Source organism: Oncorhynchus gorbuscha, linkage group LG19 (assembly GCF_021184085.1).
Source record: "Oncorhynchus gorbuscha isolate QuinsamMale2020 ecotype Even-year linkage group LG19, OgorEven_v1.0, whole genome shotgun sequence".
Lineage (NCBI taxonomy): Eukaryota > Metazoa > Chordata > Actinopteri > Salmoniformes > Salmonidae > Oncorhynchus > Oncorhynchus gorbuscha.
Genome location: NC_060191.1, coordinates 62545220 through 62565219, shown reverse-complemented (window position 1 = coordinate 62565219; position 20000 = coordinate 62545220). Strand labels below are relative to the sequence as shown.

At 47.4% G+C, this 20000-nt stretch overlaps 1 protein-coding gene across 1 annotated transcript in view; it reads right to left on the bottom strand.

The window, feature by feature from the left end:
* Positions 1-20000, bottom strand: part of LOC124006375 (protocadherin Fat 3-like) — a 378106-nt gene that overhangs the window by 162973 nt on the left and 195133 nt on the right. Inside the window, 1 exon segment of the mRNA XM_046316357.1 lies at positions 11423-11740. Coding sequence (XP_046172313.1) covers positions 11423-11740 — 318 coding nt within the window.

The following is a 20000-nucleotide window of genomic DNA, read 5'->3' as shown; positions in this document are numbered from 1 at the left end:
AGTAACAGGAAGGAGGAGTCAGTAACAGGGAGGGAGGGGGGGGACAGTAACAGGGAGGAAGGGAGACAGTAACAGGGAGGAAGGGAGACAGTAACAGGGAGGGAGGTAGACAGTAACAGGGAGGGAGGGAGACAGTAACAGGAAGGGAGGGAGTCAGTAACAGGGAGGGAGGGAGGGAGACAGTAACAGGGAGGTAGGGAGGCAGTAACAGGGAGGGAGGGAGACAGTAACAGGGAGGGAGGGAGACAGTAACAGGGAGGGAGGAAGGCAGTAACAGTGAGGGAGGGAGACAAGGAGAGGGAGACAAGGAGAGGGAGGGAGACAGATAGAGGGATGGAGACAAGGAGAGGGAGGGAGACCGTGAAAGGGAGGGACAGTAAGAGGGAGGGAGACAGTGAGAAGGATGGTGACAAGGAGAGGGAGGGAGGGAGACAGTGAGAGTTAGGGAGATAGTAGGAGGGAGGGAGAAGGTTAGAGGGATGGAAACAAGGAAAGGGAGGGAGACAAGGAATGGGCGCCGGAAGAAGATGGCGCCGAAGAAGACGGCAACCAATTGTGTTTTTTTGTTCATTTATTGGTATTGTTTGTAACTTTTGTTTTCACTTATTTTGTACATAATGTTGCCGCAACCATCTCTCATGACCGAAAATAACTTCTAGACATCAGGACTGCGATTACTCACCACGGACTTTCACGACTCTGACGAGTCCGAGGCGAAGGATACACTGAACAGGAACAAGTCTTATTCTTTCTGTATTCTATTCTATCTGTCTTTTTTTGAAAGAGAGACAAGGAGAGGGAGGGAAGGAGAAAGTGGGAGGGAGGGAGGCATGCATTGAGAGGGAGAGGAGGGAGGGAAGGAGAAAGTGGGAGGGAGGGATGCAGGCATGCATTGAGAAGGAGACAAGGAGAGGGAGGGAAGGAGAAAGTGGGAGGGAGGTAGGCAGGCATGCATTGAGAGGGAGACAAGGAGAGGGAGGGAAGGAGAACGTGGGAGGGAGGGAGGCATGCATTGAGAGGGAGAGGAGGGAGGGAGGCAGGCATGCATTGAGAGGGAGACAAGGAGAGGGAGGGAAGGAGAAAGTGGGAGGGAGGGAGGGAGGGAGGCATGCATTGAGAGGGAGACAAGGAGAGGGAGGGAAGGAGAAAGTGGGAGGGAGGGAGGGAGGCAGGCATGCATTGAGAGGGAGACGGAAAGGGAGGGAGGGAGGTGGGTTAGGGTCAGAAGAGAGGGTGTGGTTAGGGTCAGAAGAGAGGGTGTGGTTAGGGTCAGAAGAGAGGGTGTGGTTAGTGTCAGAAGAGAGGGTGTGTTTAGGGTCAGGGATTCTTCCCTAAACTAAAGATAAATATAGCTGGCTCCAATTAGCTGTCACAGCTGACATGTAGACTGTGTGTGATTAATATTTTCTGTCTCTCTCTCCATCCCTTTCTATCTTTTCCTTCTCAAACACCCACTCACTTTCTCTTCATCATCTCCCTCCACTCGCCTCCGCATCTCTTTAGCATGCGTGTGTGTGTGTGTGTGTGTGTGTGTGTGTGCGTGCGTGCGTGCGTGCGTGCGTGCGTGCGTGCGTGCGTCCAAGTGGATGTTCCTGGTTCTCAGATGTTCTGCTGCCATTTCTCTGAGGCTGTGTTTCATCCTGTCAGGGCTCTAAATTGGGATCTGTTGCCTCTTGGCTACACACATCTTATCAGTCTGATGCTCCGACACACACACACACACCACGGTTTGTGCTAAAAATAGCTATTATTTTGAGGCACGCCTCCCATTCGCCATTGATGTGCAGCATAGGCGTGTCACACAGCACTTTGTAAGGTGAGCTGAGGGCAGTATGTATTTTGATACGTAATGTTTTTATACCTGAACATTTTACTTCATATTATTAGGCATGTCTTACCTTGCTTCAAAGTAGCCTAGCCAAAATCATACCATTGAAATGTAGACGTCATTATTTTATAAAGACTTCCTCATATGCCATTGAAACCAGCATTTCTCTCCTGTTCTATTGGTTTTCATATCAACTTTTCTTGTTGTTCAGAAGCCAAAGGCACGATCTTAGTCATATTAGCAACCCATCCTAGAAGTTGCATGTTTAGATTTCCCCTCTTTCTACGTCTCAGAGATTTGAATCTCTGTCACATGTGGAACTGCTCACATCAGGTGGGCTGTTGAGAATGGTGTTTCCAGTGTTGTGTTCGACACCACCTAAAGCGAGACCAATTCAAGACCAAGACCGGAGAAAATTGAGTCCGAGTCAATACCAAGACAAGATTGGGGGGAGACCGAGTCAAGACCAAGACAAGATTGGGGGGAGACCGAGTCAAGACCAAGACAAGATTGGGGGGGAGACCGAGTCAAGACCAAGACAAGATTGGGGGAGACCGAGTCAAGACCAAGACAAGATTGGGGGGAGACCGAGTCAAGACCAAGACAAGATTGGGGGAGACCGAGTCAAGACCAAGACAAGATTGGGGGAGACCGAGTCAAGACCAAGACAAGATTGGGGGTAGACTGAGTCAAGACCAAGACAAGATTGGGGGAGACCGAGTCAAGACCATGACAAGATTGGGGGAGACCGAGTCAAGACCAAGACAAGATTGGGGGAGACCGAGTCAAGACCAAGACAAGATTGGGGGAGACCGAGTCAAAACCAAGACAAGATTGGGGGGGGACCGAGTCAAGCCCGAGACCAGGGGGCCGAGACCGAGTCAAGACCGAGACCAGGGGGGGGGGGGCTGAGACCGAGTCAAGACCAAGACCAGAGGCGGGCCGAGACCGAGTCAAGACCGAGACCAGAGGCGGGCCGAGACCGGGTCAAGACCGAGACCAGAGGGGGGCCGAGACCGAGTCAAGACCGAGACCAGGGGGGGACAAGGGGTCATAGACCCGGATCCAATTTAAGACCATGATTGTAATTTTGGCAAATCACCACTATCACCACTTCACTGCTCCACACTGGGGCCCCACAAGGGTGCATGCTCAGTCCCCTCCTGTACTCCCTGTTCACCCATGACTGTGTGGCCACACGACTCCAAATCAATCATCAAGTTTGCAGACAACACAACAGTAGTAGGCTTGATTACCAAGAACGACTAGACAGCCTACAGGGAGGAGGTGAGGGCCCTCGGAGTGTGGTATCAGGAAAACAACTTCTCACTCAACATCAACAAAACAAAGGAGATGATTGTGGACTTCAGGAAACAGCAGAGGGAGCACCCACCTATCCACATCGATGGGACCACAGTGGAGAAGGTGGAAAGTTTTAAGTTCCTCGGCGTACACATCTCGGACAAACTAAAATGGTCCACCCACACAAACAGTGTGGTGAAGAAGGCGCAACAGCGCCTCTTCAACCTCAGGAGGCTGAAGAAATTTGTCTTCTCACCTAAAACCCACCCAAACTTTTACAGATGAACAATTGACAGCATCATGTAGGGCTGTATCACCGCCTGGTACATCACCTGCTCCGCCCTCAACCGTAAGGCTCTCCAGAGGGTAGTGAGGTCTGTACAACACATCACTGGGGACAAACTACCTGCCCTCCATGTCACAGGAAGGCCAACAAGATCATCAAGGACAACAACCACCTGAGCCACTGCCTGTTCACACAGCTACCATCCAGAATGCGAGGTCAGTACAGGTGCAAAGCTGGGACCGAGAGACTGAAAACATCTCAAGGCCATCAGACTGTTAGGCAGTCATCACTAACACAGAGAGGCTTTAATAAATGGATCACTAGTCACTTTAATAATGCCACTTTAATAATGTTTACATATACAGTAATGTATACCATCGATTGCATCTTGCCTATGCCACTCTGTCATTGCTCATCCATATATTTTTATGTATATATTCTCATTCCATTCCTTTACTTAGATATGTGCAAATTAGGTAGTTGTGGAATTGTTAGATTACATGTTAGATATTTCTGCTCTGTTGGAACTAGAAGCACAAGCATTTCGCTATACTCTCAATAACATCTGTTAACCATGTGTATGTGACCAAGACAATTGATTTGATTTGAAACCTTTCAATACCTGGTTTGCATACCCATTGTTGCCTTAGTTAGCATTTACTGGTAGATATTGTAAGTTGAAACGTCTTCCCATCCCTACTGGCTACCGATGTCATTCTTCTGTGAGCTGCTCCATGTGGAAACCAGTTCAGAGCTGCACTCTTGCTACCTGCAGATGATGGTCCTCTGAAACTAGGCTGTGTGCAGCGTGCATATCAACATATTTCAGGTACTTTGCGATTGTGTAGGCTACTTTAATATAATTGTGCATGATTTCTCTATTGTACTATATAATTGATAAATCGAATACCTCCACTACACTACTTTGATATGCAACAGTAGGGATAAAGAAGTGAGTATAAGCAATGCCCACTGAAGAAAAAGTAGATATATGGTTTATACCTGTGTAGAGCCTCCACTACTGTCCCTTTGTGTTCTACAGAAAGTGACCTCTCCTACATGAGTGTCTGGTATTACAGTTGCTGTCCTTTCAGAATCACAATCCTGTCACACACTGAAGGCCTACATCCATTAAACTGTTCCCCACTGCTCTAACATGTCTATAGTAGATGTAAAGGCTGCTAAGATTCTGTATTCGTGTTTCAAGAATATTCGGACTGGCGAAGTGGTTTTATGCACTGATTGAATTGAATTGATAATTGTGAGTTTTTTACTCTGGTGGACACGGCTGGTCTCTGGAAATAATGTTGAGTCCTCACTGGCCGAGACCAAGTTAATCCTATGCAAATGTATCCAACACCGAGACAAGACCGGTCTGGAGTACTATAACACTGGTGCTTTCCCTGGTGAGCTGTTTAGAATGGTGTTTTCTCTGGTGAGCTGTTTAGAATGGTGTTTTCTCTGGTGAGCTGTTTAGAATGGTGATTTCTCTGGTGAGCTGTTTAGAATGGTGTTTTCTCTGGTGAGCTGTTTAGAATGGTGATTTCTCTGGTGAGCTGTTTAGAATGGTGTTTTCTCTGGTGAGCTGTTTAGAATGGTGTTTTCCCTGGTGAGCTGTTTAGAATGGTGATTTCTCTGGTGAGCTGTTTAGAATGGTGTTTTCTCTGGTGTACTGTTTAGAATGGTGTTTTCTCTGGTGAGCTGTTTAGAATGGTGTTTTCTCTGGTGAGCTGTTTACAACGGTATTTTCTATGGTGAGCTGTTTAGAATGGTGTTTTCCCTGGTGTACTGTTTAGAATGGTGTTTTCCCTGGTGAGCTGTTTAGAATGGTGTTTTCTCTGGTGAGCTAATTAGTATGGTGTTTTCTCTGGTGAGCAGTTTAGAATGGTGTTTTCTCTGGTGAGCTGTTTAGAATGGTGTTTTCTCTGGTGAGCTGTTTAGAATGGTGTTTTCTCTGGTGAGCTGTTTAGAATGGTGTTTTCCCTGGTGAGCTGTTTAGAATGGTGATTTCTCTGGTGAGCTGTTTAGAATGATGTTTTCCCTGGTGTACTGTTTAGAATGGTGTTTTCTCTGGTGAGCTGTTTAGAATGGTGTTTTCCCTGGTGAGCTGTTTAGAATGGTGATTTCTCTGGTGAGCTGTTTAGAATGGTGTTTTCTCTGGTGAGCTGTTTAGAATGGTGTTTTCTCTGGTGAGCTGTTTAGAATGGTGTTTTCTCTGGTGAGCTGTTTAGAATGGTGTTTACTCTGGTGAGCTGTTGACAATGGTATATTCTATGGTGAGCTGTTTAGAATGGTGTTTTCCCTGGTGTGCTGTTTAGAATGGTGTTTTCCCTGGTGAGCTGTTTAGAATGGTGTTTTCCCTGGTGAGCTGTTTTGAATGGTGTTTTCCCTGGTGTACTGTTTAGAATGGTGTTTTCTCTGGTGAGCTGTTTAGAATGGTGTTTACTCTGGTGAGCTGTTGACAATGGTATATTCTATGGTGAGCTGTTTAGAATGGTGTTTTCCCTGGTGTGCTGTTTAGAATGGTGTTTTCCCTGGTGAGCTGTTTAGAATGGTGTTTTCCCTGGTGAGCTGTTTTGAATGGTGTTTACTCTGGTGAGCTGTTGACAATGGTATTTTCTATGGTGAGCTGTTTAGAATGGTGTTTTCCCTGGTGAGCTGTTTAGAATGGTGTTTTCCCTGGTGAGCTGTTTAGAATGGTGTTTTCTCTGGTGAGCTGTTTATAATGGTGTTTTCCCGTAAATTGCATTTTACAAATGTTTGAAAAAACTAAGTTTTATTGGCTGCTTCATTACATGAGTTGCATGTTCTGTTAACATCATTACCATAATCTAAATGTTATGTTAACAGCATTACCATAATCTACATGTTCTGTTTACAGCATTACCATAATCTACATGTTCTGTTAACAGCATTACCATAATCTACATGTTCTGTTTACAGCATTACCATAATCTACATGTTCTGTTAACAGCATTACCATAATCTACATGTTCTGTTAACAGCATTACCATAATCTACATGTTCTGTTAACAGCATTACCATAATCTACATGTTTTGTTACTAGCGTTACCATAATCTACATGTTTTGTTACCAGCATTACCATAATCTACATGTTCTGTTAACTTCTTATGGCTGGGGGCAGTATTGAGTCGCTTGGATGAATAAGGTGCCCAGAGGTGTCCAGAGTAAAAGGCCTGCTACTCAGTCCCAGTTGCTAATATATGCATATTATTATTATATTTGGATAGAAAACACTCTGAAGTTTCTAAAACTGTTTGAGTGATGTCTGTGAGTATAACAGAACTCATATGACAGGCAAAAACCTGAGAATAAATCCAACCAGGAAGTGGGAAATCTGAGGATGGTCGTTTTTCAACTCATTCCCTATTGAAGATACAGTGGGATATTGGCCATGTTGCACTTCCTAAAGCTTCCACTAGATGTCTTGTTTGAGGCTTCTACAGTAAAGGAGGGGTTCATAAGGGCTCTTTGAGTCAGTGGTCTGACAGAGTGCCACAGGCTCGTGACGCTCGTTCTCATTCCATTGCTTTTCTGAAGACAAGGGAATTCTCCGGTTGATTCTATATATCGTTTGACATGTTTCTAAGGACTGTAACGGAACTTTTTGACATTTCGTCTGCTCCTAGTGAACGCGCTTCGTGACTTTGGATTTGTTTACAAAACGTGCTAACAAAAGTAGCTACTTGGAGATAAACGTGCTAACAAAAGTAGCTACTTGGAGATAAACGTGCTAACAAAAGTAGCTACTTGGAGATAAACGTGCTAACAAAAGTAGCTACTTGTAGATAAATGTGCTAACAAAAGTACCTACTTGGAGATAAACGTGCTAACAAAAGTAGCTACTTGGAGATAAATGATGGACATTATCGAGCACTTTCACTGGCTGTTGTCATATCGATCCCGTTAATGGGATTTCAGCCCTAAATTAACAGCATTACCATAATCTACATGTGATGTCATTCTGAGCACCGCGGGTGGACACCCAAATGGGTCAATTTAAATCTTCCCAGTCACGTTGTCCAGCAACACATTTTCCTAACGGAAACCCTGAAACACCCCATCCACCGCTGCCCCCTGGACACTGATCACTTGGCTACATAGCTGATGCACGCTGGACTGTCCATTAATCACGGTACTCCATTCTGCTTGTTTGTTTTATCTGTCGGCCCCGTTGCCTAGTCAACGCCATTTTACCTGCTGTTGTTGTGCTAGCTGATTAGCTGTTGTTGTCTCACCTACTGTTTTAGCTAGCTTTCCCAATTCAACACCTGTGATTACTGTATGCCTCTCTGTATGTCTCTCTCAAATGTCAATATGCCTTGTATACTGTTGCTCAGGTTAGTTATCATTGTTTTAGTTCACAATGGAGCCCCTAGTTCCACTCTTTATACCCCTGATACCTCCTTTGTCCCACCTCCCACACATGCGGTGACCTCACCCATTACAACCAGCATGTCCAGAGATAAAACCTCTCTCATCATCACCCAGTGCCTGGGCTTACCTCCGCTGTACCCGCACCCCACCATACCCCTGTCTGCGCATTATGCCCTGAATATATTCTACCATGCCCAGAAACCTGCTCCTCTTATTCTCTGTCCCCAACGCTCTAGGCGACCAGTTTTGATAGCCTTTAGCCGCACCCTCATACTACTCCTTCTCTGTTCCGCGGGTGATGTGGAGGTAAACCCAGGCCCTGCATGTCCCCAGGCACCCTCATTTGTTGACTTCTGTGATCGAAAAAGCCTTGGTTTCATGCATGTCAACTTCAGAAGCCTCCTCCCTAAGTTTGTTTTACTCACTGCTTTAGCACACTCTGCTAACCCTGATGTCCTTGCCGTGTCTGAATCCTGGCTCAGGAAGGCCACCAAAAATTCAGAGATTTCCATACCCAACTATAACATCTTCCGTCAAGATAGAACTGCTAAAGGGGGAGGAGTTGCAGTCTACTGCAGAGATAATAATATAATAAAATAATAATAATATAAGATAGCCTGCAAAGTAATGTCATACTTTCCAGGTCCATACCCAAACAGTTCGAACTACTAATTTTGAAAATTACTCTCTCCAGAAATAAGTCTCTCACTGTTGCTGCCTGCTACCGACCCCCCTCAGCTCCCAGCTGTGCCCTGGACACCATTTGTGAATTGATCGCCCCCCATCTAGCTTCAGAGTTTGTTCTGTTAGGTGACCTAAACTGGGATATGCTTAACACCCCGGCAGTCCTACAATCTAAGCTAGATGCCCTCAATCTCACACAAATCATCAAGGAACCCACCAGGTACAAACCCAACTCTGTAAGCAAGGGCACCCTCATAGACGTCATCCTGACCAACTGGCCCTCCAAATACACCTCCGCTGTCTTCAACCAGGATCTCAGCGATCACTGCCTCATTGCCTGTATCCGCTACGGAGCCGCAGTCAAACGACCACCCCTCATCACTGTCAAACGCTCCCTAAAACACTTCTGTGAGCAGGCCTTTCTAATCGACCTGGCCCGGGTATCCTGGAAGGACATTGACCTCATCCCATCAGTTGAGGATGCCTGGTCATTCTTTAAAAGTAACTTCCTCACCATTTTAGATAAGCATGCTCCGTTCAAAAAATGCAGAACAAAGAACAGATACAGCCCTTGGTTCACTCCAGACCTGACTGCCCTCGACCAGCACAAAAACATCCTGTGGCGGACTGCAATAGCATTGAATAGTCCCCGCGATATGCAACTGTTCAGGGAAGTCAGGAACCAATACACGCAGTCAGTCAGGAAAGCTAAGGCCAGCTTCTTCAGGCAGAAGTTTGCGTCCTGTAGCTCCAACTCCAAAAAGTTCTGGGACACTGTGAAGTCCATGGAGAACAAGAGCACCTCCTCCCAGCTGCCCACTGCACTGAGGCTAGGTAACACGGTCACCACCGATAAATCCATGATTATCGAAAACTTCAACAAGCATTTCTCAACGGCTGGCCATGCCTTCCGCTTGGCTACTCCAACCTCGGCCAACAGCTCCGCCCCCCCCCACAGCTCCTCGCCCAAGCCTCTCCAGGTTCTTCTTTACCCAAATCCAGATAGCAGATGTTCTGAAAGAGCTGCAAAACCTGGACCCGTATAAATCAGCTGGGCTTGACAATCTGGACCCTCTATTTCTGAAACTATCCGCCGCCATTGTCGCAACCCTTATTACCAGCCTGCTCAACCTCTCTTTCATATCGTTTGAGATCCCCAAGGATTGGAAAACTTCCGCAGTCATCCCCCTCTTCAAAGGGGGAGACACCCTGGACCCAAACTGTTACAGACCTATATCCATCCTGCCCTGCCTCACTGACCATCTCGAATCCCACCGTACCTACTCCGCTGTGCAATCTGGTTTCCGAGCCGGTCACGGGTGCACCTCAGCCACACTCAAGGTACTAAACGATATCATAACCGCCATCGATAAAAGACAGTACTGTGCAGCCGTCTTCATCGACCTTTCCAAGGCTTTCAACTCTGTCAATCACCATATTCTTATCGGCAGACTCTGTTTTTCGGATGACTGCCTTGCCTGGTTCACCAATTACTTTGCGGACAGAGTTCAGTGTGTCAAATCGGAGGGCATGCTGTCCGGTCCTCTGGCAGTCTCTATGGGGGTGCCACAGGGTTCAATTCTCGGGCCGACTCTTTTCTCTGTATATATCAATGATGTTGCTCTTGATGCGGGCGATTCCCTGATCCACCTCTACGCAGACGACACCATTCTATATACTTTCGGCCCGTCATTGGACACTGTGTTATCTAACCTCCAAACGAGCTTCAATGCCATACAACACTCCTTCCGTGGCCTCCAACTGCTCTTAAACGCTAATAAAACCAAATGCATGCTTTTCAACCAATCGCTGCCTGCACCCGCATGCCCGACTAGCATCACCACCCTGGATGGATCCGACCTTGAATATGTGGACATCTATAAGTACCTAGGTATCTGGCTAGACTGCAAACTCTCCTTCCAAACTCATATCAAACATCTCCAATCGAAAATCAAATCAAGAGTCGGCTTTCTATTCCGCAACAAAGCCTCCTTCACTCACGCCGCCAAGCTTACCCTAGTAAAACTGACTATCCAACAAAATTGCTTCCAACACTACTCAGCAAACTGGATGCAGTTTATCACAGTGCCATCCGTTTTGTCACTAAAGCACCTTATACCACCCACCACTGAGACTTGTATGCTCTAGTCGGCTGGCCCTCGATACATATTCGTCGCCAGACCCACTGGCTCCAGGTCATCTACAAGTCCATGCTAGGTAAAGCTCCGCCTTATCTCAGTTCACTGGTCACGATGGCAACACCCATAGCATGCGCTCCAGCAGGTGTATCTCACTGATCATCCCTAAAGCCAACACCTCATTTGGCCACCTTTCGTTCCAGTACTCTGCTGCCTGTGACTGGAACGAATTGCAAAAATCGCTGAGGTTGGAGACTTTCATCTCCCTCACCAACTTCAAACATCAGCTATCTGAGCAGCTAACCGATCGCTGCAGCTGTACATAGTCTATTGGTAAATAGCCCACACATTTTCACCTACCTCATCCCCACACTGTTTTTATTTATTTACTTTTCTGCTCTTTTGCACACCAATATCTCTACCTGTACATGACCATCTGATCATTTATCACTCCAGTGTTAATCTGCAAAATTGTAATTATTCGCCTACCTCCTCATGCCTTTTGCACACATTGTATATAGACTCCCCTTTTTTTCTACTCTGTTATTGACTTGTTAATTGTTTACTCCATGTGTAACTCTGTGTTGTCTGTTCACACTGCTATGCTTTATTTTGGCCAGGTCGCAGTTGCAAATGAGAACTTGTTCTCAACTAGCCTACCTGGTTAAATAAAGGTGAAATAAAAAAAATAAAAACACACACCATTTCCCCTCCCCCCACACTCTACACACACCATTTCCCCTCCCCCCACACTCTACACACACCATTTCCCCCTCCCCACTCACCGGTCCTGGTATTGATGGTGAAGAAGTTCTGTGGGTTCCCACTAGCTATCCTGTAGCTCAGTCTCTCTGCTCCCCCAGTGGCATCCGGGTCCTGGGCTTGGATCTGGATGACGGACACGTCCTTGGGGGAGTTCTCCATGACAATGGGGTGGTAGACAGGATCAGAGGTCAGGGGGGCGTTGTCGTTGACGTCCTCTACCTGGATGTACACCTCCATGATGGTGAACTGGGGCACCACCCCGTGGTCTGTGGCATACACAGTCAGCCAATAGGAGTCCTTGGTCTCGCGGTCCAGAGTGTCTGTGGTATAGATGACACCTAGATGGGTGGAGAGAGGGATAGATCAAATTTAGACCTAGGTCGTTTAAATTCAGTATCTAGTCAACATTAATATGGACTTCTATAGGGGCAGACAGAGGTTGGTGGATGACCATTAGCTTGTTTTCATGTTTAAAAGATGCTTAATAAATGCACAAAGAAAATAAGATTTTAGTTAGGCTAAACTCACAATCTCATGCCTGTAATATATTACATACAAATGCATAAAGCCAACAGTCACATAGAAAGAGCCACTAAAAGAAGTGTGGTCAACCTCCAAATATTTATTAGAAACCAGACAATCCTCTGGTGTGGTCAATCATTTAACGTTTTCAACAACGCACATAAATGTGTGGTCAATGTTCCCATATTGGACCTCCTAAGACCACATTGTTTTATATACGTACACTGTTAAGTGCCTATCACATAGTAAAAGCCCAAACAAAAGCTAAGCCAATGTTCTGGTCAATCTCCAACAGCTCTGTGTATATCAAGACCAGACTCAATGTGTTTAACATGTGATCAATCTCTACAGCCCAGGGATAGAGTGATTTATTTAACCAAAACTGATGTGATCTCTGCACTAGCCCTTAATCACTCTGTTGAGTGTGTGTGTGTGTGTGTGTGTGTGTGTGTGTGTGTGTGTGTGTGTGTGTGTGTGTGTGTGTGTGTGTGTGTGTGTGTGTGTGTGTGTGTGTGTGTGTGTGTGTGTGTGTGTGTGTGTGTGTGTGTGTGTGTGTGTGTGTGTGTGTGCGCGTGTGTGTGCGTGTCTGTACATAGCGTGTCGTGGATGTGTGTTCATTAACCAACAGACTTACACATTAACTTGGCTGCTCTCTAAGTGGGCGATTTTTCCCTTCAGTAAACAAACATCCATATTCAAACCCTGGCTGTGACATAAGTGATGCTGACTAGCCCACACAGAACATTAGCGCTACACTCCGATTTAGAATGAATGCCACTCCACTGCACAACACATCGTTAGCATGGAACTCTCTGCTCCTCCATTAGATCTTGTCCATTACAACAGAGTGACTTGTGCGATATTTACGATGAGTATAGTTAGTTCAGCTTTCAGGCATACTTGAGATTGTAAGACACACCCTAACATGATGAGACCTATTAGTGTGTACTGTGTCCAACATGGAGAGTCTATGGCACGGTTCTGGATGTTGTGTTATGTGACAACTGTTTTAAGAACCACAAGAACTCTAACGGAACACACACAACACACACACACACGCACGCACACACGCACGCACGCACGCACGCACGCACGCACGCACACACACACACACACACACACACACACACACACACACACACACACACACACACACACACACACACACACACACACACACACACACACACACACATCCTTACGACCACTCAAATGCCCTTCAGTACATCCTGAGCAGAGATGTATCCTACTTTAAACACTTCACAGACACACACAGACACAGACACAAAGACACAGACACAAACACACAGACACAAAGACAAAGACAAAGACAAAGACACACACACACACACACACACACACACACACACACACACACACACACACACACACACACACACACACACACACACACACACACACACACACACACACACACACACACACACACACACACACACACACACACACACACACTCATCCTTACGACCACTCAAATGCCCTTCAGTACATCCTGAGCTGAGACGTATCCTTGTAAACACTTCACAGACACACACAAACACACACTCCCAAAACAAGTCTCTCTGAGAGTGGACATTATTCATGCAGCGGCAGACATGGCTGTGTGGGTAGATATCCATCCATTTGACTAACCTTTATACAACACAGAGATGTTAAGATGGCTGACGTTTTACATGACCGTAACCAATTGTGCTGTTTTTTTTTTTTTTTTTGCATTGTTTGTAACTTATTTTTGTACTTCTTTTGTACATAATGTTGCTGCTACCGTCTCTTAGGATCGAAAATAACTTCTGGACATCAGAACTGGGATGACTCACCACAAACTGGAATAAGTATTTTCCTTTAACGAGTCCGACGAGAAAGATTTACTGCTCTCCCGGGAACAGGCCCAGATCCCTGTCATTTCCGTGAAGAAAAGACGGAGGAAAAGAGGATGCAGATCGGGCCTTTTGAGAATCGGTAATTGAGCGAGTCAACTCCCACTGCCATCAATTATCCACCATGCAATCATTGGAAAATAAAACTGATGACCTACGATTACAATTATCCTACCAATGGGACATTAAGAAATGTAATATCTTATGTTTCACCGAGTCGTGGCTGAAAAACGACACAGATCATATAGGGCTGGAGGGATTTTCAATGCATCGGCAGAACAGAGAAGCTACGTCTGGTAAGACGAGGGGTGGGGGTGTGTGTCATCTTGTCAACAACAGCTGGTGTGTGATGTCTAATATTAAAGAAGTCTCAAGGTATTGTTTGCCTGAGGTAGAGTACCTTATGATAAGCTTTAAACCACACTATCTACCAAGAGAGTTCTCATCTATATTATTCAAAGCCGTCTATTTACCACCACAGACCAATGCTGGCACTAAGACCACACTCAACCAACTCTATAAGAACATAAGCAAACAAGAAAATGCTCACCCAGAAGCGGCGCTCCTAGTGGTCGGGGACTTTAATGCAGGCAAACTTAAATCAGTTTTACCAAATCTTTACCAGCATGTCACATGTGCAACCAGGGGGAACAAAATCTAGACCACCTAAAGCAGAAAGAACCAATGACTCACTCAATATGGAAGTGGTAAGATGACACGGATGCTACGCTACAGGACTGTTTTGCAGCACAGACTGGAATATGTTCCAGGATTCATCTAATGGTATTGAGGAGTATACCACCTCACTCATCGGCTTCATCAATAAGTGCATCGATGACGTCGTTCCCACAGTGACTGTACGTACAAATCCCAACCAGAAGCCATGGATTACAAGCAATATCCGCATCGAGCTAAAGGCTACAGCTGCTGCTTTCAAGGAGCAGGACACTAATCCGGGTGCCTATAAGAAATCCCGCTATGCCCTGAGACGAACCAACAAACAAGCAAAGCGTCAATACAGGATTAATGTTGAATCCTACTACACCGGCTCTCGTAGGATGAGGCAGGGCTTGAAAACTATTACAGACTAAAAGGGAAACCTAGACGCGAGCTGCCCAGTGACGTGAGCCTACCAGACGAGCTAAATGCCTTTTATGCTCGCTTCGAGGCAAGCAACACTGAAGCATGCATGAGAGCACCAGCTGTTCTGGATGACTGTGTGATAACGCTCTCGGTAGCCAATGTGAGCAAGACCTTTAAACAGGTCAACATTCACAAAGACGCGGGGCCAGATGGATTACCAGGATGTGGACTCAAAGCATGCGCGGACCAACTGGCAAGTGTCTTCACTAACATTTTCAACCTCTCCCTGACTGAGTCTGTAATACTTGCATGTTTCAAGCAGACCACCATAGTCCCTGTGCCCAAAGAAGCGAAGGTAACTTATCTAAATGAGTACCACCCCGTAGCACTCACGTCAGTAGCCATGCAGAGCTTTGAAAGGATGGTCATGGCTCACATCAACAGCATCCTCCCAGACACCCTAGACCCATTCCAATTCGCATACCGCTCCAATAGATCCACAGATGACGCAATCTCAATCGCACTCCATACTGCCCTTTCCCACCTGGACAAAAGGAACACCTATGTGAGAATGCTGTTCATTGACTACAGCTCAGCGTTCAACACCATAGTGCCCACAAAACTCATCACTGAGCTAAGGACCATGGTACTAAACACCTCCCTCTGCAACTGGATCCTGGACTTCCCGATGGGCTGCCCCCAGGTGGTAAGGGTAGGCAACAACACATATGCCACGCTAATCCTCAACACTGGGGCCCCTCAGGGGTGTGTACTTAGTCCTGTCCTGTACTCCTTGTTCACCCACAACTTCGTGGCCAAACACGACTCCAACACCATCATTAAGTTTGCTGAAGACACAATAGTGGTAGGCCTGATCACCAACAATGATGAGACAGCCTATAGAGAGGAGGTCAGAGAACTGGCAGTGTGGTGACAGGACAACAAACTTTCCCTCAATGCGAGCAGGAGCTGATCGTGGACTACAGGAAAAGGCCGACTGAACAGGCCCCCCATTAATATCAACGGGGCTGTAGTGGAGCGGGTCGAGAGTTTCAAGTTCCTTGGTGTCCACATCACCAACGGTCTATCATGGTCAAAACACACCAAGACAGTCCTCCTCAGGAGACTGAAAAGATTTGGCATAGATCCCCAGATCCTCAAAAAGATCTACAGCTGCCCCAGCTGGTTGCTTCGCCACCTGGTATGGCAACTGCTCGGCATTTGACCGTAAGACGCTACAGAGGGTAGTGCATACGGCCCAGTACATCACTGAGGACAAACTTCCTGCAATCCAGGACCTACATAATAGGCGGTGTCAGAGGAAAGCCCATAAAATTGTCAGAGACTCCAGTCACCCAAGTCATAAGACTGTTTTCTATGCTGCCGCACGGCAAGCGGTACCGGAGCACCAAGTCTAGGACCAAAAGGCTCCTTGATAACAGCTTCTACCCCCAAGCCATAAGACTGCTGGACAATTAATGAAATGGCCACTGGACTATTTACATTGTCTCCACCCCTCCATTTGTTTTGTACACTGCTGCTACTCACTGTTTATTATCTATGCATAGTCACTTCACCCCTACCTCCATGTACAAATGACATCTAACCTGTACCCCCTCACACTGACTCAGATACACGGGTATCCCTGTATAAAGCCTTGTTACTGTTATGTTATTGTGTTCCTTTTTGCTATTTTTTACTTTTGTTTATTTGGTAAACATTTTCTGAACTCTTCTTGAACTGCACTGTTGGTTAAGAGAGAGAGAGAGAGAGAGAGAGAGAGAGAGAGAGAGAGAGAGAGAGAGAGAGAGAGAGAGAGAGAGAGAGAGAGAGAGAGAGAGAGAGAGAGAGAGAGAGAGAGAGAGAGAGAGAGAGAGAGAGCTAGATGTCACGCCCTGGTCAAAGTATTTTGTGTTTATCTTCATGTATTGGATCAGGCCAGGGTGTGGCATGGGTTTTTGTATGTGGTGTGTATATATTGGGATTGTAGCTAGTGGGGTGATCTAGCAAAGTCTATGGCTGTCTGGAGTGGTTCTCAATCAGAGGCAGGTGTTTATCGTTGTCTCTGATTGGGAACCATATTTAGGCAGCCATATTCTTTGAGTTTGTCGTGGGTGATTGTCCTTAGTGTCCTTGTTCCTGTCTATGTGTTAGTGTACACAAGTATAGGCTGTTTCGGTTTTCGTTACGTTGATTGTTTTTTGTAGTGTTTGTATTTAGATTCGTGTTACGTTTGTTTATTAAAACATGGATCGCAATCCACACACTGCATTTTGGTCCGACTCTCCTTCACACCTAGAAAACCGATACAGAATCACCCACCACACCCGGACCAAGCAGCGTGTCAACAGGCAGGAGCCACAGGAGAGGCAACAGAGGGAGCAGCAGCAGGAGCAGCAGCAGCTGCAGTGGGAGAGGCTGCACTACTTGGAGAAATGGACATGGGAGGACGAACTGGACGGTAAAGGACCCTGGGCTCCGCCTGGAGAATATCGCCGCCCCAAGAAAGAACTGGAGGCTGCGAAAGCTGAGAGGCGCAGGTATGAGGAGGCAGCACGGCGTAGCGGATGGAAGCCCGAGAGTCAGCCCCAAACATTTCTTGGGGGCGGGCTCACAAGGAGTAGGGCTACGCTAGTTAGGAGACCTAAGCTAACTTCCTGTGGTTACCGGGGGGCTAGAGAGACCGGGCAGGCACCGTGTTATGCAGTGGTGCGCACGGTGTCCCCAGTGCGGGTGCATAGCCCGGTGCGGTATATTCCAGCTCCGCGTATCGGCCGGGCTAGATTGAGCGTCGAGCCAAATGCCATGAAGCCGGCTCTACGCATCTGGTCCCCAGTGCGTCTCCCTGGTCCGGCTTACATGGCACCAGCCTTGCGCTCGGGGTCTCCGGTTTGCCTGCATAGCCCAGTACGGGCTATTCGACCTCGCCGCACTGGCAGGGCGACCGAGAGTATTCAACCAGGTAAGGTTGAGCAGGCTCGGTGCTCAAGAGCTCCAGTGCGCCTGCACGGTCCGGTCTATCCAGTACCACCTCCACACCCCAGCCCTCCGGTAGCAGCTCCCCGCACCAGGCTTCCTGTGCGTGTCCTCGGTTCAGTACCACCAGTGCCAGCACCACGCATCAGGCCTACAGTGCGCCTCGCCTCTCCTGCACTGTCGGAGTCTACCGCCTCTCCAGCGCTGTCGGAGCCTTTCTCCTCACCTGCGCTGCCGGAGTCTCCCGTCTGTTCAGTTGCAGCCAGAGCTGCCAGCCTGCATGGAGCAGCCAGAGCTGCCAGCCTGCATGGAACAGTCAGAGCTGTCAGTCTGCATGGAGCAGTCAGAGCTGTCAGTCTGCATGGAGCAGTCAGAGCTGTCAGTCTGCATGAAGCAGCCAGAGCTGTCAGTCTGCAAGGAGCTACCAGTCTGCAAGGAGCTGCCAGTCTGCAAGGAGCTGCCAGTCTGCAAGGAGCTATCAGTCTGCAAGGAGCTGTCAGTCTGCAAGGAGCTGCCAGTCTGCACGGAGCCGCCAGAGCTGCTAGTCTGTCAGAAGCCGCCAGAGCTGTCAGCCTACATGGAGGAGCCAGAGCCGCCAGTCAGCGTGGAGCAGTCAGATCTTTCAGTCTGCCAGGATCCGCCAGTCAACCAGACTCTTCCAGATCTGCCAGTCAACCAGACTCTTCCAGATCTGCCAGTCAACCAGACTCTTCCAGATCTGCCAGTCAACCAGACTCTTTCAGATCCGCCAGTCAGCCGGGATCTGCCAGAACTGCCAGTCGGCCAGGATCTGCCAGTCGGCCAGGATCTGCCAGTCGACCAGGATCCGCCAGTCAGCCAGGATCTGCCAGATCCGCCAGTCAGCCAGGATTTTCCAGTCAGCCAGGATCTGCCAGTCAGCCAGGATCTGCTGAAACCACCAGCCAGCCAGGATCTGGTAGATCTATCTACCTGCCTGAGCTTCCTCTCACTCCTGAGCTTCCTCTCACTCCTGAGCTTCCTCTCACTCCTGAGCTTCCTCTCACTCCTGAGCTTTCTTTCACTCCCAAGCTTTCTCTCACTCCCGAGCTTTCCCTCAGTCCTGAGCTGCCTCAGTCCCGATCTGCTCCTCAGTCCAGTGGGGTTCTGGGTGAGGACTACTAGGCCATGGTCGGTGGCGAGGGTGGACTATCCAGGGACGCGAGGAGAGGGGACTAAGACATTGACTGAGTGGGGTCCACGTCCCGCGCCGGAGCCGCCACTATGGACAGACGCCCACCCGGACCCTCCCTATTGTTTTGAGGTGCGTTCGGGAGTCCGCAACTTAGGGGGGGTTGGGGGGTTCTGTCACGCCCTGGTCAAAGTATTTTGTGTGTATCTTCATGTATTGAGTCAGGCCAGGGTGTGGCATGTGTTTTTGTATGTGGTGTGTATATATTGGGATTGTAGCTAGCGGGGTGATCTAGCAAAGTATATGGCTGTCTGGAGTGGTTCTCAATCAGAGGCAGGTGTTTATCGTTGTCTCTGATTGGGAACCATATTTAGGCAGCCATATTCTTTGAGTTTGTCGTGGGTGATTGTCCTTAGTGTACTTGTTCCTGTCTATGTGTTAGTGTACACAAGTATAGGCTGTTTCGGTTTTCGTTGGAACATGGATCGCAATCTACACGTTGCATTTTGGTCCGACTCTCCTTCACACCTAGAAAACCGTTACACTAGAGAAAGAGAGAGAGAGAAAAAGTGAGATAAAGAAAGAGAAAGAGGGAGAGAGAGAGAGAAATATTTTTTCTTGTTTCTGTTTTTGACTGCTGACCTAGATAAGTCATAGCTGGAGTCCCTCTGACAGCATCAACACACACACAAACCTAGGGGTTAAGGCAAAACAAATCCCATTACTCTCAGATCACTTGGGTGGGGCCAAGTTAACGTCCCCTTTCATCTGAGAAAGTCATGACCATCATGCATTTAGGGAAAGAGGATAATTTCATACATGTATTAAACTGCGAGGTTGACCTATTTCAGTCCCGTTCCTTACGGGGTCCGGGGTCCCCGAGATCATTTTCATGTAGAAGGACTGAGAAGATCAATTCTGGTGACTTTTGAATGAATTCAAATAAAATTATAAATATTATTTATACCT